At 36.8% G+C, this 23645-nt stretch overlaps 5 protein-coding genes across 10 annotated transcripts; 4 read left to right on the top strand and 1 right to left on the bottom strand.

The window, feature by feature from the left end:
* The first annotated feature begins 331 nt into the window (after positions 1–331).
* Positions 332–6178, top strand: LOC140965880 (probable phosphoribosylformylglycinamidine synthase, chloroplastic/mitochondrial). Of its 4 annotated transcripts, XM_073426110.1 has the most exons (5): positions 417–562; positions 941–1029; positions 1223–1292; positions 1380–5583; positions 5810–6178. In XM_073426110.1, the coding sequence occupies exons 3-4, from the start codon at positions 1251–1253 to the stop codon at positions 5580–5582; spliced, it is 4245 nt and encodes a 1414-aa protein (XP_073282211.1). In that variant the 5' UTR covers positions 417–562; positions 941–1029; positions 1223–1250; the 3' UTR covers position 5583; positions 5810–6178. The 4 variants fall into 4 exon arrangements, with proteins under 4 accessions (XP_073282210.1, XP_073282211.1, XP_073282213.1 ...); XM_073426109.1 differs by lacking the exon at positions 941–1029 and having other exon boundaries at positions 332–562; XM_073426112.1 differs by lacking the exon at positions 941–1029 and having other exon boundaries at positions 1239–1292.
* A 2435-nt stretch (positions 6179–8613) lies between these two features.
* On the top strand, positions 8614–11578 carry LOC140965872 (ribulose bisphosphate carboxylase/oxygenase activase, chloroplastic-like). Its single transcript, XM_073426096.1, has 7 exons — positions 8614–8862; positions 9352–9656; positions 9791–9896; positions 9987–10072; positions 10228–10700; positions 10928–11209; positions 11295–11578. Exons 1-7 carry the CDS (start codon positions 8818–8820, stop codon positions 11408–11410), a joined length of 1413 nt encoding a protein of 470 aa, XP_073282197.1. The 5' UTR covers positions 8614–8817; the 3' UTR covers positions 11411–11578.
* Positions 11579–12258: 680 nt separating this feature from the next.
* On the top strand, positions 12259–13226 carry LOC140965873 (protein LATERAL BRANCHING OXIDOREDUCTASE 1-like). Its single transcript, XM_073426097.1, has 2 exons — positions 12259–12705; positions 12788–13226. Exons 1-2 carry the CDS (start codon positions 12421–12423, stop codon positions 12893–12895), a joined length of 393 nt encoding a protein of 130 aa, XP_073282198.1. The 5' UTR covers positions 12259–12420; the 3' UTR covers positions 12896–13226.
* Positions 13227–13561: 335 nt separating this feature from the next.
* LOC140965887 (E3 ubiquitin-protein ligase SDIR1-like) lies at positions 13562–17910 on the top strand. 2 transcript variants are annotated; one of them, XM_073426117.1, is made up of 9 exons: positions 13562–13734; positions 14889–15029; positions 15137–15191; positions 15284–15336; positions 15425–15653; positions 15785–15896; positions 16728–16773; positions 17282–17407; positions 17654–17910. In XM_073426117.1, the coding sequence occupies exons 2-9, from the start codon at positions 14952–14954 to the stop codon at positions 17777–17779; spliced, it is 825 nt and encodes a 274-aa protein (XP_073282218.1). In that variant the 5' UTR covers positions 13562–13734; positions 14889–14951; the 3' UTR covers positions 17780–17910. The 2 variants fall into 2 exon arrangements, with proteins under 2 accessions (XP_073282218.1, XP_073282219.1); XM_073426118.1 differs by having other exon boundaries at positions 13568–13734; positions 14928–15029.
* Positions 17911–18358: 448 nt separating this feature from the next.
* LOC140965881 (peptidyl-prolyl cis-trans isomerase FKBP20-1-like) lies at positions 18359–22943 on the bottom strand. Of its 2 annotated transcripts, none has more exons than XM_073426114.1 (6): positions 22713–22943; positions 20642–20772; positions 20040–20173; positions 19881–19960; positions 18966–19058; positions 18359–18523 (listed from the first exon to the last, which is right to left on the bottom strand). In XM_073426114.1, exons 2-6 carry the CDS (start codon positions 20745–20747, stop codon positions 18379–18381), a joined length of 558 nt encoding a protein of 185 aa, XP_073282215.1. In that variant the 5' UTR covers positions 20748–20772; positions 22713–22943; the 3' UTR covers positions 18359–18378. The 2 variants fall into 2 exon arrangements, with proteins under 2 accessions (XP_073282215.1, XP_073282214.1); XM_073426113.1 differs by having other exon boundaries at positions 20642–20766; positions 22713–22940.
* Positions 22944–23645: the final 702 nt, after the last annotated feature.

The following is a 23645-nucleotide window of genomic DNA, read 5'->3' as shown; positions in this document are numbered from 1 at the left end:
TCAATTATTATCAAGAAATTTCATTTCGATGACTTAAATTATAATATCTGCTTATTTAGTATTTGTTTTCAAACAAACAAATAATTTTTTTCGTAAAAAGATTCATAAGAATGTTACGCAATTTGTTTTTTTTTTTTTTTTTTTTATAATTTTTTTTTTTTTTCATAAATTTTATTTTTTTTTTTTATTATTTTTTTTTTTTTTTTTTTTTTTGTCGAAAATTAGACTTTTATCGCAGAAATTTTATTTTATATGTTTATGAATTTTTTTGGTAATTTCCCTAAAAAAAACAATATTATATATTTTAGTCAAAACTCTTTCAAGAAAAATTGTCAATGGGCCATGCATCCGATTGCGGATTGATTAGTAATTTGGAAAATCAGAAGTTGCAAAAAATCTCGCATGGGACCATTGCTGTCGTCTTCTCTCACTTAGGGCTGCAAACTATCACCACCACCACCGCCGCCGCCGTCGTCAAGTCGCCGTATTGGGGGCGGAGGGAGTTCATACAGCACCGCGGTAGTGGCATAAGAAGCCATAGCCCCCCACCAATCTTGCTTGAGTGAGTGAACCCACTTTCAAAAATCTGTTCTCGGTGAAATTTTTTTCTGCTATTATTTGCAGATTATTGCTAAGCATTTATACTTTTGCGAATCATTCTCTCAGAAAAGTTCATGTTTTTAGGCATTTTAGAGCAAGTGATGCTATTTTATTAATGAACAGAGTTTCTGTTACGAATGTTCCACATTGATACTTATATGCTACGCCACGCAATAGACAACTATTTTAAGGATGGAACATCTTTAGGTTTATAACATAAAATTATTCTAATAAATAGTGGTTTATACAAGGTTATATCCTCCGTTAGACAAGTCTTTTAGCATAGAATAGTTCTTGGATTTATAACCTAAAATTGATGGTCTAGTTGAGAGTGGTGTAGCGGAAAGGTGAAATACAAAAGGGCCACCATTGAAAAAGATGAATGGAAACTGTCTAGGGTAGGTCGTCGTAGACATCGGCTGCTCAAAGGTCGGCAACGTTACAAACATCTCACATTAATATATTAAATTAAAGTAATAAAGAGACTAAGAGAGTGCTTAAACATCATCCATTAGACAAATCTTTTGGGATGTAACTCCTCTTGAGATTATAACCTAATAGTTTCGGAGCTCATTGACAGTTTTGTGCTAGATTAACTGTTAAAGTTTACATTTTTTGGCAGTTGTTTGTTCGAACAGAGAGCAAAAGCGATGGCTGTTGCTTGTGAAATCACGGCAGCTGAGTTTTTACAAGTATGTTCTCTCTTCGTATTGTCTATTAATTGATCTTTTCACGAGCTTGCTTATATCATCTACCATTGCTTTTACTTTTGTTTATAGGGTTCTTACAGGCAAAAACTAGTTTTACCAGCGTATTCTACAAGGCAGAGCAACCGTATTCTCTGGGGCATTTTACCAAAACAAACTCCACCGGTACTAATTTCTCAAACAGATATTGGATCACGGCATGGCCGTTCAGTGAAGTTCAGAGCAGTGCTCTCGCGGGATTTAAGCAGTCCAGTTAATGAGGAATCAAGTGTTGTTGGGAGGATATCTGAAAATCTTTTGCACTTCTATCGCATTCCACTGCTTACGGACAGTGCAACTGCCGAGCTGCTCAAAATGGTTCAAGCTAGAGTCTCTAACCAAATAATAGGTTTGAAGACTGAACAATGTTTTAATATTGGGGTAGATGGAAATCTTTCAAGCGAGAAACTTTCAGTGCTTAAGTGGCTGTTGAGTGAAACCTATGAGCCTGAAAATCTCTCTAATGAAAGTTTTCTATATGAAGAGATGAATAAAGACTCTAACACACTTATTGTAGAAGTTGGCCCTCGGTTATCTTTCAGCACTGCATGGTCTGCCAATGCCGTATCGATCTGCCAAGCTTGTGGTTTGACTGAAATAAACAGACTTGAACGATCAAGACGATACATATTGTATGTTGCCTCGGGAAGTGGTTTGCTATCAGACAATCAAATTGGTGAGTTTGCTGCTTTGGTGCATGATAGGATGACCGAGTGTGTTTATAATGAGAAGCTCACATCTTTTGAGACGAACATAGTACCTGAGGAGGTTCGCTACATACCTGTCATGGAGAGGGGTAGAAAGGCATTAGAAGAAATAAACGAGGAAATGGGTTTGGCCTTTGACGAACAAGATTTGCAGTATTACACTAAGCTTTTTAGGGATGACATTAAACGGAATCCAACGAATGTTGAGTTATTTGATATTGCGCAGTCTAATAGTGAACACAGTAGACACTGGTTTTTTACTGGGAAGATGCTTATAGATGGCCAGCCAGTTGGTAGGACTCTCATGCAAATTGTTAAGAGCACTTTGCTAGCTAATCCAAGTAATTCTGTTATTGGCTTCAAGGACAACTCCAGTGCAATCAAGGGTTTTCGTGTGAAGCAGTTGCGACCAATCCAACCTGGTTCAACATGCCCATTAGACATGATTTTGTGCGACCTTGATATCTTATTTACTGCTGAGACCCACAATTTCCCATGTGCAGTGGCCCCATACCCTGGTGCAGAAACGGGCGCAGGAGGTAGAATTAGGGATACTCATGCAACTGGAAGGGGTTCATTTGTTGTGGCGTCAACAGCTGGCTATTGTGTTGGGAATCTACACATTGAAGGTTCGTATGCTCCATGGGAGGACACATCATTCACTTACCCAACAAACTTGGCTTCGCCCCTTCAAATTCTGATTGATGCCAGTAATGGTGCATCAGACTATGGCAACAAGTTCGGGGAGCCTTTAATTCAGGGTTACACGAGGACTTTTGGAATGAGGCTTCCAAACGGGGAAAGAAGAGAGTGGTTGAAGCCGATCATGTTCAGTGGAGGTATTGGTCAGATTGATCACATCGACATATCGAAAGGGGAGCCTGAAATCGGGATGTTAGTTGTAAAGATTGGAGGGCCAGCCTATCGAATAGGCATGGGTGGTGGTGCTGCATCCAGTATGGTTAGTGGCCAAAATGACGCTGAGCTAGATTTCAATGCCGTACAGCGTGGAGATGCAGAGATGGGCCAAAAGCTTTATCGGGTTGTTCGTGCTTGTGTTGAAATGGGAGAGAACAATCCTATAATCAGTATTCATGATCAGGGTGCTGGTGGAAACTGTAATGTTGTCAAGGAAATAATATATCCACAGGGTGCTACTATTGATATCAGGGCAATTGTGGTCGGTGATCACACCATGTCGATCTTGGAGATATGGGGAGCGGAGTATCAGGAACAGGATGCAATTTTGGTGAAACCCGAGAGCCACGATCTTTTGCAGTCCATCTGCAAAAGAGAGCGACTCTCAATGGCCGTGATTGGAACAATTAATGGAGAAGGTCGGATTGTTTTAGTTGATAGTTTAGCTACAGAGAAATGTAACTCAAGTGGACTACCTCCACCAATGCCTGCTGTGGACCTCGAACTTGAAAGAGTTCTGGGAGACATGCCCCAGAAGACTTTTGAATTCCATCGGGTCAAGAGTTCTTGGGAGCCACTTGATATTGCTCCTGGGATAACTGTCATGGATTCATTGAAAAGGGTATTAAGGCTTCCTTCTGTTGCTTCTAAACGATTCTTGACCACAAAAGTTGACAGGTGTGTTACAGGTCTTGTGGCACAGCAGCAAACTGTGGGTCCCTTGCAAATTACGCTTTCTGATGTTGCTGTAATTGCTCAAAGTTTTACTGACATTACCGGAGGTGCCTGCTCAATCGGGGAACAGCCAGTCAAAGGTCTCTTGGATCCAAAAGCCATGGCTCGGCTGGCCCTCGGAGAAGCTCTCACTAATCTTGTGTGGGCTAAGGTCACTTCTCTGTCTGATGTAAAGTGTAGTGGCAATTGGATGTATGCTGCCAAACTTGATGGGGAAGGAGCAGCCATGTATGACGCTGCCATAGCTCTTTCAGAAGCGATGATTGAGCTTGGTATTGCTATTGATGGAGGAAAGGATAGTCTGTCTATGGCGGCACATGCATCTGGAGAAGTTGTCAAGGCTCCAGGAAATCTTGTTATCAGTACATATGTCACTTGTCCTGACATAACTAAAACTGTGACCCCAGATTTGAAACTTGGTGATGATGGTATTCTTCTACACATTGATCTAGCAAAAGGGAAGCGGCGCCTTGGTGGATCTGCTCTCGCTCAGGTATTTGATCAAATTGGGGATGATTGCCCTGATCTTGACGACGTCTCATACCTTAAAAGAGTTTTTAATGGATTGCAAAACTTGATCGACGAAGAGCTGATATCAGCTGGTCATGATATCAGTGATGGAGGGCTTTTAGTAAGTGTGCTTGAGATGGCATTTGCTGGGAACTGTGGTATTTGCTTGAATTTGACTTCACCAGAAAGTTGTAGTGTTTTCCATACACTTTATGTGGAGGAGCTGGGGCTTCTCATTGAGGTAGGAAAAGGGAATCTGGATATGGTGCTGAGAAAGCTATTTAATTTTGGAATTTCTGCTGAGATCATCGGTGAGGTTACTACCTCACCAGTTGTGGAACTTAAGATCGATGGTATCGTTCATTTGAATGAGAAAACATCTGTACTCAGAGACATGTGGGAAGAAACGAGCTTTCAGCTGGAGAAATTCCAAAGATTGGCTTCTTGCGTGGAACTAGAAAAGCAAGATTTGAAAAGTCGCCAAGAGCCTTCGTGGGTGTTGTCCTTTACTCCTACTCGAACAGATGAGAAATATCGGGCAATGGCTTCAAAACCAAAAGTGGCAGTCATTCGTGAAGAAGGCAGCAACGGGGATAGAGAAATGGCTGCTGCTTTCTGTGCTGCAGGTTTTGAACCTTGGGATATTTCAATGTCTGATCTTCTTGACGGTAAAACACAATTGCGTGATTTCAGAGGAATTGTATTTGTCGGAGGATTCAGCTATGCTGATGTGCTTGATTCTGCGAAAGGTTGGGCAGCTTCAATACGGTTCAATGAATCTGTTTTGAATCAGTTTCAAGAATTTTACAACCGTGCAGACACTTTTAGCTTGGGAGTCTGCAATGGTTGCCAGCTTATGGCTCTTTTAGGGTGGGTTCCAGGCCCCAAAGTAGGAGGTGTTCTTGGAGATGGTGGTGATTCATCACAGCCAAGGTTCATACATAATGAATCTGGACGGTTTGAGTGTCGTTTCACTAGCGTGAAAATAGAAAAATCACCGGCTTTAATGTTAAAAGGAATGGAAGGTAGTACTTTGGGTGTGTGGGCTGCCCACGGTGAGGGAAAAGCTTATTTCCCCAATGATGATATTTTGGGTAGTATTCTTGACTCAAACTTGGCCCCTGTAAGATATTGTGACGATAATGGAAATCCAACGGAAGTCTATCCTTTCAATCTCAACGGATCACCTTTAGGTGTGGCTGCAATTTGTTCTCCAGATGGAAGGCATCTTGCTATGATGCCTCATCCCGAGCGATGTTTCTTGATGTGGCAGTACCCATGGTACCCCAAGAACTGGAATGTGGAGAAGAAAGGCCCCAGCCCTTGGTTACGGATGTTCCAGAATGCTAGGGAGTGGTGTTCATGAGGTTACTTTTTCATCAATCTCTAAGCATGTGCATGTTCTTACACGCTTTGTATTTGAATTTTTACAGAACTTCATGGTGCCCTGATGTGCTATAGCCTTATTTCTTTCTTTCTTTTCTCTCTCTCTCTTCTTTGAAATACCGTTCCTTTTTTTTTTAAATGAAAATTTTACCCTTATTTTAATGTTCTCTGTTTGCTGTAAATTGAACATGTGTTTTTGCTATGCAGATGCCCGTCGAAAGGCTCCTAAAAAATTTGAGACTAGACCCAAGATTATCAGCTGCAGAGCCATATAATATAATTAATGATGTGCTAGCACAGGCGAGGCAGCTGATTTTCTGTAACGTCGCTTCAATAGTAAGTACTGCAGAAAATACACCAGATTTTCTGTTGTATTATCTATCGCACAACATCTGTTTTCCTTGCAGTGAATAATAATCAGGCAATTTTGGAAACCTTTTTACTTCCAACTATTCTTGTTTGAGATAAACACATTAATTAAGATATACGCGAGAATTGGGATGTTTACATTTTGGTTGTAGTTATTACAATTTCTGTGGGCATTCGAAAGTTATATATGAAGATGGTTTTATGGCAGCCCTTTTGCTGTAGTTGCATGTCTCTCAATCAATCTGTCTTTTTATCAATTACTATAGATAGATGATAACTTACTTAACTTAATTAAGAATGCACATTCAATTTCTTAATTTGAATCAACTGAGATGTAAGTTGGGTGGACTGAAGATGTTTTGATGACATGTCGGAGTTTAAGGCTCCGCTGAAACATGGCTGTTTGATTGGCCGGACCTGATCCACTGCATGCGACCTTGTTGTGTGTAACAAGCTCTTGCTTGAATAAGGATTTTTCGTGTCCTACATTTGTAATCAACCATGATAGAGAAGAGTGTCCAAATAAATTCTTTACTTTACAATCCTATATAACTATGAGGCGTCAGGTCCCATTTTACGTGGTTGATAGTTAATACATACTTTTTGGTTGCTAGTATATTTGTTAGCACATTCAGTCCTTTTCCTTGTGTCCAGAACTTCCTTTCACTGGTCTATGACGATTATTGTTTCTCTGGGTCCAAATCCTTCTTTTAAGTATCTTGGATCAGATGATGGTTTATCACAAGTGGAAGCAATATATCCAGCTTTATAGCAATCAACTTCTTGTGTAGAAAAAAATTTGTGTTGAAGAAAGAAATATCTCCACTACTGGGACAATGTATTCAGGTGGTTTGTTTACCTGGTTACTCTTGGATATGTTAATAGAGTGTTTGCAACCTCTAAAAAATATATTTTTCAGTCTTTGCATTCATAATTTACACATGAAAGCTGAACAATTACATTTTTCTAGAGGTTGAAAACTCTACCTAAGCTGCTGGGTTAACATCTTGTCGAATCAATAAACCTAAGAAATGATATATCCTTTGAACTACCTTGTTTTTTTGTGTGCCATTGGTGAGCTTATTTGTATTCTTTTTCTTATCTGCATTGAGTGCGTTTGGGTGAATAAGCTGCTGATTAGAAATGCTTATATCAGAAAATATGGTTTCCTTTCAATTTCTCTATGTAAAGAAATAAGTTTTTTTTTTCCTAATATAAAATATATGTTTTAAAACTAATTATCATTTCTAAAATGTCCTACCATGTTAAATTAATTTAAAAAGGGGTCATCAGTGATTAACAACACATGACACCAAAGGATTATTTTTCACCTGAATGGATGATTATGTTTATATTTTTTAAACGAGCTTACTAAACGTTCTATAAAAATATCTAGAAATCCTTCTAATTTTCTATTATCTGGTCTGACCTATGTTTACTTCTTATTCTTAATTTAATAATAATGTAGTTGATTGTGAAAAAAATTAAATGCAAATGATATTATTTTATATGTTGCATTAATCAGAAATATCTTCCATTTTACACATATTAGACTTTATTTATGAATTATGTGACAAGATACATCAAGAGATTTCATTTGGTCCAGTTGAATCTCTGCATTTTGATTAATTTAAAGTAATACTAAATTATTTCAAAATAAATATGGTGCTGCTCTGATCCATATTATCGATTGAAAAATAAGAACTATTAGATGTTACAATTATTAAAATTCGGCTGACTACTTTTACCTTATAAGCACATTTGAAACCAAAATTCCAGTTCTGGGATAGATTTCGAGTTCAAGATTTAATTATAACGATATTCTTCCCATACGAAAAAATATTACAAAAATATGGACTCACAAATGTTCATGATTAATCATATTGGGAAAAATAATAATAAATAGTTTTCCACCACCATTTTATTTTATCAACTGTCACAATATTTTAATTTTTGGAGGGCCATTCACACAAAAAAATATATTAAATATCCAGATGTGTCACTGCTCACACTAGAAACTAGGAGAAAAATCTAGACGCACATAGAAGTTGGGGTTTGTAGGACGCAATCTAAAATGTCGATAAGAAAAATTTATGATATACGGTATACCCATTTAATATTTAAATTCTAGTGTAGAAATCAAAATATTAGTTCGAACTAAAATCTAAAAATTACATGCAAAGACTTGCACTTTTAAGAAATCATACAGATTAACATATTCTTTCAATTTAACTATAATAATAGTAATTTTCAAGATTTTTTTTTGGGGTGAGGGACAATAATTGAATCCCCCATTTAGATTTAGGCAAAAACTTGTGTGAGACGGTTTCACAGGTTTCACAGATTGTATTTATGAGACGGATCTCTTATTTGGGTCATCCATGAAAAAGTATTACTTTTTATTGTGAATATGGGTAGGGTTAACCCGTCTCACAGATTAAGATCCGTGAGACGGTATCACCACTCTTAGATTTATTTACCACCCCAAACAAAAGTATTCCGAAAAGAAAGTAAAACTAATTCAAACGATGTTTACTAATTTTTTTAATATAAATATCTTATCTAAAAATTCGAGTGGACAAGAGTGGAGATAAAATGCCATCCTCAAAAGCCAAACCGAATAATTGCAACCCAAAAATCAGGGAAAAAAATGAATCCTAGCAATTTCAACCTTTAATTCATAAACCATGTGACAATGGGCTATCTTCAGTGTGTGGCCACTGGGGATGCGAATTCCAATCCCTTTAGCTTTCAAATTTGTGCACACTTTTTAAACTCCCTTTGCTATAAGTTCTCCTACAACTTGTAATTGGACACTGCCAAGTCAAGTGTGACGGTTAACAACAATGGCGGCCGCCCTCTCAACTGCCGGAGCCGTTAGCCATCTACCGGTGCATACTTCTTGATTATATATTTTACTTACTATAGGGATCCATTACTTGTTTAGCTAAACATTACGAAGGAAAAGAAACTCATGCAAAGCCTTTTCTTGGTTTTGATTAGCTTATATGAGATAACGAACTTATTAAAATTCAAGCTTTTTCAGAGTTCAGATCTTTCTATTCAAACTCAGACCCAAAAGTTAGAAAAGAAACATGCTTAAAGCCATTTCTTGGATTTGCTTAGCTTTTACATATTGTAAGTCTTGAGCTTTGTTATTAATGTTGTGTATGAGTGTTAAGTTTTTTTCCACTTCATGATATCCTGAGTGGTAACAAAGTGCTTGGTCACTGTGGTAATTGATCAATGGCAACTTCTTTGTTGTTTGTATCTTGAAGAAATTAAGCTATTCATAAATTTAGCTTTATCTTGGAGAAGAGTAACTACTAGGAACTTAACTTTTGCAACAAGACTTGAAATTTTGAGATATGATGATGCAGCTGAACTTGCATGGATCCGGTGCTGGAGCTGCGGTCCCAAGCTCTTCCTTCTTAGGCACCAGCTTGAAGAAGGTGAATTCCTCGTGCATAGTGAAGAACCCATCTTCAAATTTAAAGATTGTGGCTGCAGAAGGGGCCAAAAAAGTCGATAGATGGGCTGGTCTAGGCAACGATATATCCGACGATCAACAGGATATTACCAGAGGAAAGGGCATGACTGATTCCCTATTCCAAGCACCCGACGGTATGGGAACGCACGACGCCATCATGAGCTCGTACGAGTACATCAGCACTGGTCAAAAAACGTAGGTCTATTTATCTACTTCTCCCTCTATATGCGCCATTCTTGATTTCCAGGGAAATTATATGCATGATTTTGAATTTAAAAAAATGGACGTTGGGCGTGGCTGGTTTTGATGTTGGCGATCATTGCTGACAGATATAACTTGGACAACACAATGGATGGATTTTACATCGCTCCTGCATTCATGGACAAGCTTGTTGTTCACATTTCCAAGAATTTCATGAGCTTGCCTAACATCAAGGTGATGTTTGATTGCTTCTGTGTGGAATTTTTGGGCCATCCCATCCAAATACATTGTGTTTTCTGATCTTTGATATAATGTTTGGTGCAGGTTCCTCTTATTTTGGGTATTTGGGGAGGCAAGGGTCAGGGTAAATCGTTCCAGTGCGAGCTTGTCTTCGCCAAGATGGGAATCAAGTGAGTGAAGTATTATTTCCCAGTATCTCTATTCATAATGCCAGATTAAGGGGACAGAAATTCTTTACGAACACAAATATTAATACGGAGTTTCGATGTAATATCAATTTTCTGGTTATGTCTTCTCTGACAAAAAAAAAACACCTAATCTACAGCCCCATCATGATGAGCGCCGGAGAACTGGAGAGCGGGAATGCCGGAGAACCAGCGAAGCTGATCCGGCAGAGGTATCGTGAAGCAGCAGACATCATCAGGAAAGGCAAAATGTGCTGCCTATTCATCAACGATCTTGATGCGGGTGCCGGCCGTATGGGTGGAACCACACAGTATACAGTCAACAACCAAATGGTGAATGCCACCCTCATGAATATAGCTGACAACCCCACAAGTGTGCAGCTCCCTGGTATGTACAACAAAGAGGAGAATCCGCGAGTCCCCATCATCGTTACGGGCAACGACTTCTCAACCTTGTACGCCCCTCTTATCCGTGATGGCCGTATGGAGAAGTTCTACTGGGCTCCTACTCGTGAGGATCGTATTGGCGTCTGCATCGGTATTTTCCGAACTGATAATGTCCCACAAGAAGCTGTTATCAAACTCGTCGACACCTTCCCTGGACAATCCATCGGTAAGAACACAGTTTATTCGACCCGCCGTAAAAGCGATGATTAATTATTTCTACTCTTGTCCTATACCAGTTATTGTAAAAGTTTACCATTTCTATAGAGCAATTACCCTCCACATATCAACTCATCTTTCGAATTCTATATCCAAACGAAGTTTAAACATTTTCCTCGAATATTTTGAGTTGGATTTTACTGAAACCAATCCAAAACTGTCCCCGCTGTCTTCCAGATTTCTTCGGTGCTCTGAGAGCAAGAGTATACGATGACAAAGTCAGGGAATGGATAAGCGGAGTGGGAGTAGATAGCATCGGTAAGAAGCTTGTGAACTCGAGGGAAGGGCCACCGAAATTCGAGCAACCAAAGATGACGCTTGAGAAATTGCTTGAATACGGGTTCATGCTGGTCCAGGAGCAGGATAATGTGAAGAGAGTGCAGTTGGCAGACAAATATCTAAAGGATGCTGCCCTGGGAGATGCTAACAAGGATGCTATCGAAAGAGGGACATTCTACGGTAAAGTCTTTGAATTTAATGCCTAATATTCTGCATAGTACAAAGTTCTAATTTTCCTGACCGTTCTATTAAATTCCCTTTGCAGGCAAAGCAGCCCAACAAGTTGGAGTTCCAGTGCCTGAAGGTTGCACAGATCCAGGTGCATCAAACTTCGATCCGACTGCAAGAAGTGACAATGGGTCGTGCCTATACACGGAGTAAAGTTGTTTCTGTTTTTCTGCTCTAGTGGATTGAAATGGGTTAGGGTATTCGATTCGAGTATGTTTAGACTACTAGTCAAGTATTGGTTTTGTGCTGTGTATTGGATCTACTTTTGAATGTTTACTACCAAAAGATTGAATGAAATATACAAGTGTGATGCATCGTCAAGCATACTCCAAATTTACAGGCACATTCAGTTCCAAACAGTCCTATATCATACAACAGAGATAGTTTAATGAATGTCCTCACGTAAATTAATTTTTAACTTATATTCCGAACAAGTCATATGTGCCATACAACACAGTTTTTAAGTGATGACTTCTCTTATATTAATCTTTATTATATATACTTTCCCACCATAAGATCGAATATTTTCTTGGCCAGAACCTACATGCTTGCTATGCTCTCGTTGCCATTTTCTTCACTTTCTTTCACCCAGTCAAAAATTTCAAAATCCTCAAATCCTGTAAATTGCCAATAACCTAGTAATGTATAATGTAACAACACTCTTTAATGTATGTTTCTCGACAAATAGCAGCAAGTACCTGAACCTAAGGCTTCAAAATCGTCTACTGGTGATCCTAAGACCGTAGCATTCCCAAGGGTGGATTAACAGCCATCCAGTCGGCAGTTTCTGAACTTTCAGAGCCTGTTTCTTTCTCCATAACCCAATCTTCCATGATTTCAAATTTCTCATATGAAATTGGACCCATGTATCCCTGTTCTTTGTCACTTGGAATCCTATCAAAAGCTCGATTGGAATGACCTTATTTTCTTGATGACATTGTCATCCAATAAGAGGAATATGATGTACTGGCCTCTCACAATACCCTATTTCATTTGATGAATATATTGGATCAGCTAGTTCTTTTCATTTTTATGACCATGATATCATGATACTAGAGATGTATTTGCATATGATTATCGTTTCAAATGATCAGAACATTAATGTTTCATATTTATTTCACAGGGAATCCGTGGAGGAATAGGCAACTGATAATCAAAGGGTGATGGATGAACTATTTAAACACTTGTCATTGTTAATGGGGAAGGAAGAAAAATGTCTGAAAGAGTTGCATAAAGAAAAGAAACAAGGCATTAGAATGAACTATTACCCAAACTGTGGTAGGCCTGACTTGGTGCTAGGAGTTAGCCCACATTCTGATGCTAGTTCAATCACTCTACTCGTGCAAGAAGATGAAATCACTGCACTGCAAATAAAGCACAGGGTAGAATGGGTTCCAGTTAAGCCTATTCCAAATGCGATTGTAGTCAACGTTGGTGATGTTCTTGAGGTACGTACTTGTGGCTTTGTTTAATTGTTCTTGTGATTTGATTCTAATAGACAATTCTATGCACGTTTTCTTGGTTATGGAGGCTTGGAGTAATGGGATATACAAGAGCATCGATCATAGAGCTGTTGCGAACGCCAAAAAATCAAGAATATCCGTTGCGGCGTTTGTGATCCCAGGCAATGAGGCCTAGTTGAACCCAGTCGAAACCATGGTGTGGACGATGATCGCTTCCTCATATTTACAAAAATGGCGTTAAATATATCGATTATGTTAGATACACTCTAGCCAAGAAAATGGATGACAAGTTGGCAAACATCGAATATCTCGAGTTGGAGGCCTAATTGTGGGCTATACTGCAAAAGTTTAAAACTTGAGGGACGAGTTGATAAATAACCATGGTTTAAGGGCTTAAACTAATTTAGTTCAAAAAACATAGTTAATTTTGTTAAACAAGTTTATTAAAAAATATTGTAATTTATGTCAAAATATTACTTGATGGGAACGCATAAATATGTTAAAATAAAAATTTACAGTAAAAAATAAAAATTTCAAACTCATAAAATATATTAAATTACACACATTATAAATTTTTCTCCACTCAATTATGTTTTTCTTCAGAAATTGAGAGACTTATTTATAAAATTTTTTTACAAATAATCTAAAAATAAGTACATCATCATACACTAATTTTCAATATTTACGATTCTTATTTTCAACGTTCAATAATTTCAACTCTTATTTTCAACAAAATCAAATTTATTCATTTTATGTATATAAACTTATAAAATCTTCTTACAATATATCAATTTAANAAAAAAAGGTAAGAAATGTTTATGGATTACATATTTCCGACATAAATTCCAGAAACTTGAGTAGAAAGTGTGGTTTCCAAATTAATAAAAATATTATAATATAAGAAAGCCCTACGCCTTCGTCTCTATTCGATTCTTGTGCCTCGGAACCCTCGGAGATCCAACCAAGATCAAAATTTTTCTATGTGATCCTGTAATTTCAGAGGAATCCATCTCGGTAAGAACTTTGTTTTATTTTCCAATTTAGATGCTCGTGTAGCATTGCGAGTTTTTTGTTGTTTTAATGGAAGCAATTATAATCATTGTTAGGAGAAACGGGATCGAACATTTTCCTTTCTGGAAGATGAATGTTTTTGAATGGCGAAGTTATGCGTGTAAAAAATATTGTTATGCATGATTACTTTGGTATTAAATTATTTAATGTTTTGTATTGTAGCTGGGGTTAGGAGGTGAACTCGAGCATAAATTTTGCACCAATTTGTTGGTTGTTTTGTTTCTTTTGTTCAGGAGGGTGAAATGTGTTAAATTTGATCTAGAATCGGTGTCCATGTTATTTTTGTCGGCAAATTTGGGGAGAGTTGTCGTTGATGGCTTGCTTGAATTGTTTGTTTTTTTAACCGTGGAAAGTAGCGGATCAGTTGAAAAATGTGATTTGCGTGATGAAAACCGCAATTTGTTGCTTTTTATTAAGTTATTCGGTAGTTCTTTGGAAATTTAATTTTATGTGAGATTTGGGAAAGACTTGTTGCATAATATTTTGCAACAATTTACCCACAAAAAGAAGCTCCATGTATTGTTTTGAAGATAGAATAATCGATCTATTTTAGATTTTGTGCTGGTGTATAAGGGGACGCTGTTCTGTTGGTTGAATTCTCTTTTTCGTTTAAGTACATGATGCTGCAATTATCAGCATAAACTTTAAGTAATATTTTGTTGCAGAGAAAGCATGATAGCTGCTTTGTTTTCCTATGTTAGGGATATATTTTACTGAATCTCATCAGTTGCTAATATGGAGAAGGTTGTGGATAAGAACTTGTTTCGATTGGGTGGGGAATTCATTTAGAACATTTAGAATAATTGCTAATGATTTTAACTGATTGTTATTGTTTCTGATACTTTGCAAATAGCTTAATTTTTTTAAGATAGAGGCTTGCACGAGTTCATGAAATTTGAGAATGGAAAGTTCCGTTTTGCTACTAACAGCTGAGAGGCTGGCGTCATGGGTCGGAGTGTTCTATTTTCTCTTTTATGCATACAAAATTTTGAGTTATCAATCAAGTATAGGTATAGCTCAATCTGCAGAAGGGGCCTTTTTTGGATTTTTTATTCCTTTTGTCTGATGACTCGTACATTTTATTTCTCTTATGGAAGGATAAACTCTCATTCTGTAAGAGAGCGTTTTTTGTTCAGTGCTGTGACAGTTTTTGAAGTACCATGAGTTTTGTTTTCCGAGGCACAAGAGGTGATATAGAGACTGGTTTCCAAGGATTGATTCCTGAGCGGCGTGCAGTGGTAATATACTAGCATTTTCTTGTTTTGCTCCAGTAAATCATTTTTCTCGACCATCAATGACAGTTTTCTCTTTGACACATGATTGTCGTTTAATTAATTCTGAGCAGCGTGTTCATGCTGCCCGACCAGTCAATACAAACTCGCTTGCTTTTCTTGTGACAGGTATTATCTCTTAGATTTCCATTTTATGTTGTTTCTTTTCTGTTAGTTCATCCCATTGACTGTATTGTGCGTTTTGTCATTTTATGTGGCAGTGCTATTGCTTTTTATGATTTTAAACTCGCATCAAATGTCTCCTAATTTTTTGGTTGGTGTTCTTCTCTATGAAATTGGCTTATTCACATCAATCTGGTGTAAAATGCTAAATATTGAATCCTCTTTTCTATAATGCAAAGCTTTGGCTGGTGCTTGGTGTCTTTTTTATGGCAACCACCCTTAGGATGTACGCAACTTGTCAGCAACTTCAAGCACAGGCTCAAGCTCATGCTGTTGCTGCTAGTGGACTTCTTGGCCACACAGAATTACGGCTGCACATGCCATCATCTATAGCTCTCGCAACAAGGGGAAGGTTGCAAGGTCTCAGACTCCAGCTTGCTCTTCTGGACAGGGAATTTGATGATTTAGGTATTAGTTATCGTGGGAAAATCTGGTATCAAGCTATAAAATGTGTCCTATTTATAGGTGATGAATTTAGAGATGTTCAGAATTAAGTAAAAAAATATTTGATGAAGAGTTGCATGTTATTCACCGTCCAGATTATGAAGCATTACGAGGACTGGATGCTGACAATATTCCTGCAGCATCAATGACTGAGGGAGAGATCAATGCTCTTCCAGTTCATAAGTACAAGGTGTCAGGCCCTCAAAGGTTAGTTGTGGTGGAAAATTTTCCTTTTAGTAAAATATGAAAATCTTTTTGCCTTTTATTCTTTCGTATAGTAGATGTTCAATAAATATATTTGTTAATAGGACTTTGGCAAAAATATTTTGTTTTGTCAATTCTAGTACACCTTTTCCCTATTGCTTTATTAGATTGTCTTAGTTTAGCCACTAACCATATGTCAGCAGGAGTATTTTTACTATGATTGTAGCTAATTTCTATGATGACACGCTATTGATGCTTAGTCTACAAAGTTTTTGTTGTGGGTTTTACCTATGTTCTAGAAACCCTTAATTTAACCTTCGATGTTGACTTACACATTTAGTTGGTTACATGTTTCGATATATTTTCTGATAAATTATCATACCAAGCTATGTTATAAAATGTATCAAACAAAAGAGGCGAGCATAAATCTGTATATTTAACTTAGAAATTGACATATACCATCTATTGGGCGTTGGCATTATTGAGTTGGATATCTATTCTTGTTCAATTGTTTATGTTACCTTTTGTTTATTCGCAAGGTGATTGTGTTGGACTGCGTTGTACGGAAAATTTTGAAGTTTTTAATTTTCAAATTTTTTAGTAATCCCAACTTTTCCCATTAAAGTGTTGAATGGACTGATTGTTGGAGTGTTTCCTTTCTAAATCTTGACAATGTGTTTGTTTCCTATGTGTGGGAATGAGGAAAAAAATGGAACATGGCATGACAGCAATGATTTTATCTCTTTTATTAGGGAGCAAATTTTCCAATATCATTAAACAAGGTTTTATATCTTTGCTGGTTGTTCATGGATCTTTCTTTGGTCCTTTTGACAGCATTGGTCCATCTGTACTGCAAGCTTCTTCTTCAACTTCAGTTGAGGTACCATGCTTCTTCCACTTATATTATTTTGGATATTGGCTGGTTTTGTTGCTGACACTTTATTTTTTGGCTTTTGCTTTCAACTCAAATTTAAGGCCTCGTGAAGAAAACACAATCATTACTACTATTCGGAAATATATGTCAACCATTGTGTTTTGAACATAGTTTATTTTCAAATATCTAGCGCTGAGATGTGAGATTTACTCGAATGTCAAGTTTGTTATTGTTGTGGCACTTAACATAGTTTACTTTGGAAACTTTCTAGGATGTTATGTTTGCATGTATAGTGATAAAAGCAACTTAAAATATTCAAAGTGCTACACGTTGATATATCTATTTGACATAGGCAACTTTATTTGTTTGGTCCTATATTCAAGTTACACAGCTGTCAGTGGTGTATAACGGTTTTGGAAAATAACCCAATTTTTGTTGTTGCCTTCATAGTTTGCGTTGCGGATCATTATTGATTTCATCATTAACAAATTCCCTTCTGTTTTTTTTAACGCAGAAAAAGCAAGATCCTTCAAATGCACAAGGGTCAATAAAGACCTCGGATGATGATTTGACATGTAGCGTTTGCTTGGAGCAAGTTGATGTAGGAGAGCTCGTTCGTAGCTTGCCATGCTTGCACCAGGTTTGTTTGTGGCACAATTTTTTTCGTTTGTTGGATATTATAGTGCAGTATTGTTTTCCCGTTTTATAAAACACAGATGTAAACATCACTTTTTTAATTACTGTTACATCCCATTCGAGTTTGACATGATTCAGTGCAATCAATGTTGTGATGTACTACAGCCTCGCTGCCTTGTTTGGAGGTCGTACTTGCTTGCTCTGTTTCTTTAAAGACCATTTATCGATTTATTCATGCATTTTTTTACAGTTTCACGTAAATTGCATTGATCCATGGCTACGGCAACAAGGGACGTGCCCAGTTTGCAAATTTAGAGCCGGATCGCAATGGTCTGAGACTGGACAAGGAGAAGGCGATGCTTCATACGTTGTCTAGCTTTTACAGTTTTGGGGATGTAAAAGTTATGTGCTAACTTGTCTTTACATCGAGGTATAAATATGTAAACTGGTCCAAAACTTGGATTCAATAGAATATGAAGATATTTATTAATCGCATCGATTTCCATATTTCCTGTCCTGGATACTACTGCCAGGCTACCCATAGATATATCGCTTATTACCCTTTTGATGAGTGTCAATTTTCAATGCTTAATTGATCATATCATCAAAAGGTAATTTCGTAGGCATCTGTGCGCGTTTGTGTGAGAATTTTTCTCCCATTGACGAAAAGGCAAAGAATATTTTAGCTTGAAAAGGTTCCAAATATTAAAGATAAAATAATTGAAAATTAGTTAGTATAAATCTTCCTTCTTCTCGCTTTGTTGGATTTCCAGGAGTTCCTTTCAGTCTAGAACTAACAGATTTTTAGCAGGCGACGGCCCGATAAAAATAGGTTTTTTCTTGTAAAAATAAGAAGTTTATGTATAATACATATATATGACTTAATATCTGCTCACATAATATCTCAGATTACAGCATTTTCATGGAAGATCTCATATGATAGGTTCATGTAATAAAGTAATCATGCAAATGAGCTTATGTAGCTTTGCCCTTTCCCTTTCCTTTCTTAGCTTCAAGTTTGGCTTGAATCCTAGCAGCAGCAGCTGCCTTTGCTTCTTCTCTTTTCTTCTTTTCTTCTTCTTTGACTGCAGCTGCCAATTCCCTCTGCTTCTTGAGCTCCCTGAACAAATATGTAGCATAAAACATCTATGTATTCTCAAATTTGGGAAACTTAACTGCAATTGTAAAACACATAACAAACCATAGATGAAACCTAGATCGACCCCCCTTGAGGTTCTGATCAATTTTATAGTTCATACTTTGGGCAGTGTCAATCAATTTATTTGAACGTCTTGCGCACTTCTTAGATCAACTATCAAGAAGATTCCGTAATGATAGCGAACATCCCTTGAGGTTTTGAAAGAGTGACTACAACAGTTCTCATTGTAGATATGGTATCTTACTGTGTGGAGCTAGGAGGGAGGTGTCATTGTATTTCTCCAAAAACTAGGGAAGAAGTTTCTATTATTATTCCAAACCTTAAATTAGTGTGGATGTGATTTCACGGGAAATTAAATCAATGCAGAATTCTTAGAATGAAAATTTGAACAGATCATACTTACTCCAGTCTGGCCCTCTCATCCGAAGCACTGCCTAGACTAGAACCCTTACGAGGACGGCATGCTACCAACTCCACCTCAAAAAGGAGTGTTGCACTGCGCACATAATTCATAGATGACATGCATAGATTACAAGAAACGTTTCTGAAACATTATTGTGAGTGAATTTTCAATCAAAATAAAAAAAATTGGTCAGCTGTATCGTGCAAAGGGTTACATGTGCATTAGTGCATAAGCGCGATCAAACCAGCAGACTTTCAACAACCATAACGGCAAAATATTAATGGAAATGATAACCCTTTAAAAAAATCAAATGCGGGACATTCATTTTCGTTTTTGCTCTACTTAAATCTCCCAAGAATATCATTTGGCCATATCACAACAGAGAGAAATTTTTTACCACCTTTTGTTTCCTGCAAACTAATCATTTATCCTTCCAAACACCTTTCAATCAAGTAACTCTTGAAACATACTTTTGTTTCTAGACTAGGACTTGGGCCTAACTACAATCCAAAAGCTAGCTCAAAAAGGAGGATTGTCCAAATCCATATAAACAAATCCCAAGATCTTTATGGGACATCTAATGTTTCCGCCATCGCCATATTTTACAGAAAAATAGTTCCTATATAAAGAAGTTTCATCAGAAAGTTGCAAAAAATAGGAGGAAAAAGGGTGCCGAGAATCTCCCTCCCAGATTAAAAATTGGGATAAAGCTGGTATCAGTTTCATGGAAAATATGATCTCCACAGGCAAAAATAGAATATGCCGAATCCAACAATTTAACCCGATGCAAACAAGGAAAGTGCAGGAAAATTGCCCTCCTCGCACTTTCCAGCACATTTTCTGGCAACCAAAAGTATTATCTTAATAGCTTCTGTTCATGCAACTTATTCAAACTTAAGAAGAACAGATAGGTACTCTGGGGGAACATCAGGTGGAGAACCAGTACTGCCATAGGCATATTCTGGTTTACATGTGATCTTTGCAACCTCACCAACCTGCCAAAAATAGTGAAGGGACAAAAGCTTGAGAAAAAATAATGTGCAATAATAGCTCCATCCGTACAGTTACATTCACCTTCATGGTTCTCAGTGCAATATCCCATGCTTTAATCACAGACCCCTTGCCCAATTCAAAGGTGAATATAGTGTTATCCTCGTGTGTAGTATCAAAAACGTCACCAGTTTCGACAAGAATGCCTTCATAATGAACTGTCAACAAGAATCAAAATATTAAAACGTTACTCCTTCTGAGCAAGATGAGCAGAAATGTCACAGATATTAACCATCAGAAAAGAGACAAGAAAGATTTAGTTTATGAAAATCTCATTTTACTTAAAATTTTCATCCCCATGGTTTTAGGAAACACAATTCCATTCATGAGTACCAAGCGTCCACGTCCTGAAACCATCTATTTACATGTTTGACAGTGTTTGCATGTAAACGAAGAGACCTGGTTCAAGTTCGAAACATAAATACAGTATAGCATATCTTTGGTCCATTTTCAAGGGAAAAAACACCTTGATTCACAAAAAGGTGTTTCCATTCATCAGAAAATTCTAAGCACGCCATTTTCATGATAACAAGCAGATGAGGTAGAACCCAAGTAAAAATAGTGAAGATGTAAAGAAAAATCCACAGTACAAGGAACTCTAAATGCATGGATCTGTGTAAACATACCATCAAGAAGAGGAAGGGTCTCTGAAGGAGCAATGGCATCAGGTTTTGCTCGACGTACTGTTGTCTTCAGGACACCTCCATCCCCAGTCAAATCAACAGAACTCATTATTTTCTTTGTTAATTGCCTGAGGCTGGAGAGATAGTGAGATACATAGCATTACACATGCAAAATGCACAATAATATGCAACAATTGTTTTTCCAAAAAATTGTACATCAAACCATGTAAACTTTTTTAGCCCAAGAACAAATCTATTAAGATAATGGTTTAACATGAAAAAAATATTCAAATCAAGGGCATGTCCCAATCAACAATAGATAATTACAGATTACGTGTCCCAGCTTCTATAGTTATTAAAAGTGTGTCCCTAGGCACAAGGCAGAGTGAAGCATAACCCATGCACCTAGGCATAGCTTGCTAGTGATTAAAGTGCCTCGAGTGTCTTAAAAGCTCAAGTTGCATTTCAAGCACAACTTAGACGCAACAATTGTTACTTGAAGGGTGAAACCAATACGATGGTCATTCATAATTAATAATGTTTGTTTTATATTGTTCAATAGTTCCCATTAGATATTGATGTTAGTTATGCTGATGTTTGTCTTATATTGTTAAATAGTTTCCAGTACTTGGGATGCTTGTTTTATTCTTTTGTATACCAATGGATTATAGAATATATTGCATTCTTTTCTAGCTCACTTAAATAAAATGTGTGTCTCACTCTATATCTATGAATCATTGCATCCATGCACCTCCAATAACTATGCCCACCTCTGTCCTTAGAATCAACTTTCTGGCTAGTTAGATCTTTTCGAATCTGATCAGTGTTGGAATTCTATTCATTCAAATTCTGACTAAGATTATGAAACAGTGAGATTAAAACGAGCAGAAAAATGAATAGAACTAATAAAATCTATTTATTTTACCGGAACATCATCCAGCTTATGCCAATGTCAACTCAGGACATTGAAACAAAATCCAAAACCGTTGCCACAATAGCCTACAAATCTTTTCACGTCTGTTTGTAAATAAAGAAACCTCTTTCCTATCGTGAACAACTAATTACAATAATTGCATCACTTACCACTTCCAAGATTGGGACTAGTTAAAATGGTCCTGTTCAACCACAAGTAGCAATTTTCAACGTCAAAACATAAGAAAACAGTTGATAGCTGTACTATAGCTATTCAAACACCCAATGACATCGTTCGGCTCATGGTGTTCCAACAAAGACTTCTCTTTTAGGTTAAAAGGATAGGTGGTCGGTAATATGATGAGCTTTGGTACCTCTGCAATGGCAGTTTTCAATAAGAAATTTATTAAAGCAAATCTGGTCCCTTTCTGTTAGGGCCACAAAAAAACGGACGAAATGTGATGTGCACATCACATGGTCTAAGAAGTAAAGGGAATCCTAAGCATCATGACGTCCAACCCAGATGAAAAGCTCTCCCGCACAAAAAAAAATATTATAGCATTTTTCTCCAGAAATTATTCAATTATTTTGATAACTCAACATTTATATACCTCACTCAAAACATTCGAGCCACCACAGGGTCCTAATTGGTGATTGAATTAACAAACATCAGGGGCTTGTCAATTCAAGGTCAAATATTCAACGGCTGGACTAGCTCAAACGAGAAGCACATGAAATTCAATCCACTTTTTTAACCCATCCAGTAGAATAATAACCGTTTTTCCTCTTAAAATCGAAGACCTATAAAGAAAGACTTGTTTTGCAGATCCCCCACTCTTTTCGGACAAAAGAAAAACCATTTATGCGGTTAAGAAAATGGAGCAAAAGATCACCATATCATTGCCAAGAAAGAACAAAAAAAACAACAACTTCTTTACCAATAATATGAGATGAACCATTACAATTGCACAAAAACTATAAGCTTATCAGATATATTACACCACTTCACCCAAAGAACGACCAATCGATTCTTACCCTTCCTCTTCCACGTTCAAAATTTTAACACAAATCCGTAACCACATGGAGTTAAAACACTCCAAATTCAAACAAATAATCAAATAATACTGTAAAAACAGAGCATAAAACTTTTATGCAACCAAACCTGAGAGAAAAGTGGAGGGAGGACGAGGGAAGGACAGAAATTCGAGGAAGGATGAAGTGTAAACTCGGAAAATCGTCGCGCGGAGGTGTAGTTGAGACAGAGATCGCCGGCCATAAAGCGTCCGTTGAATCTTCGGTGGCTTTGTTTTACTGCGACCCCTTTGCTGGGTTTTGTAATCTTTAGCGGAAGTGCCGGGAAGATATCACACGCGAGACACTAGCGCGTGGCAGACATCACTTGGCTTTTCCATTTTTCTAATTTCTTTTCAAATTTGATAATATATATATATATATATATAATATATATAATATTGTCAAACAAATTAAACGTTTGGTTTTACAAAAAGTTGTTTTTAATTAATTTGCATAAATATATATAATAAAATCTTTCGTACGATCTCACATATCTATTTTTGTAAGATGAATTAACTTAATTTATAATTAAAATTAAAAATAATATTTTTAACATAAAAAATAATTTTTCATGAATAACATCGGTTCGAAGATATATCTCATAAACTTGACCTATGAAACCATTTCACATGAATTTTTATGAATATATTTTTAATACATGTATCCAATTAATTACTTAGTTGCAATCACGTTTATTCAAATTCGTAGTGCACTTGGTCTGGACTTTAAACATTGTAGATCTTAAAAGTGTTTGAATATCATTTAAAATTATTATTAATTATTTTTCCTACATTTATGATTATGTTTATTTTTACATATATGTTTATTTCAACTTTGCAGGCTGCATAGTTTCTATTTATTATATTTAATTTGAATAGGTTTCTCAAAAAAAAAGGTGAAAGAATTGGTAAAACTTGTGTGAGACGATTTCACGAGTCGTATTTTGTGAGACGGATATCTTATTTGGGTCATCCATGAAAAAAGTATTACTTTTTATGCTAAAAATATTATTTTTTATTAT

This window comes from Primulina huaijiensis, unplaced genomic scaffold (genome assembly GCF_012295235.1).
Source record: "Primulina huaijiensis isolate GDHJ02 unplaced genomic scaffold, ASM1229523v2 scaffold15321_ERROPOS2750371+, whole genome shotgun sequence".
Classification (NCBI taxonomy): Eukaryota; Viridiplantae; Streptophyta; class Magnoliopsida; order Lamiales; family Gesneriaceae; genus Primulina; species Primulina huaijiensis.
Note: the sequence above shows the minus strand (reverse complement) of the source record. Positions and strands in the feature narration are given on the sequence as shown.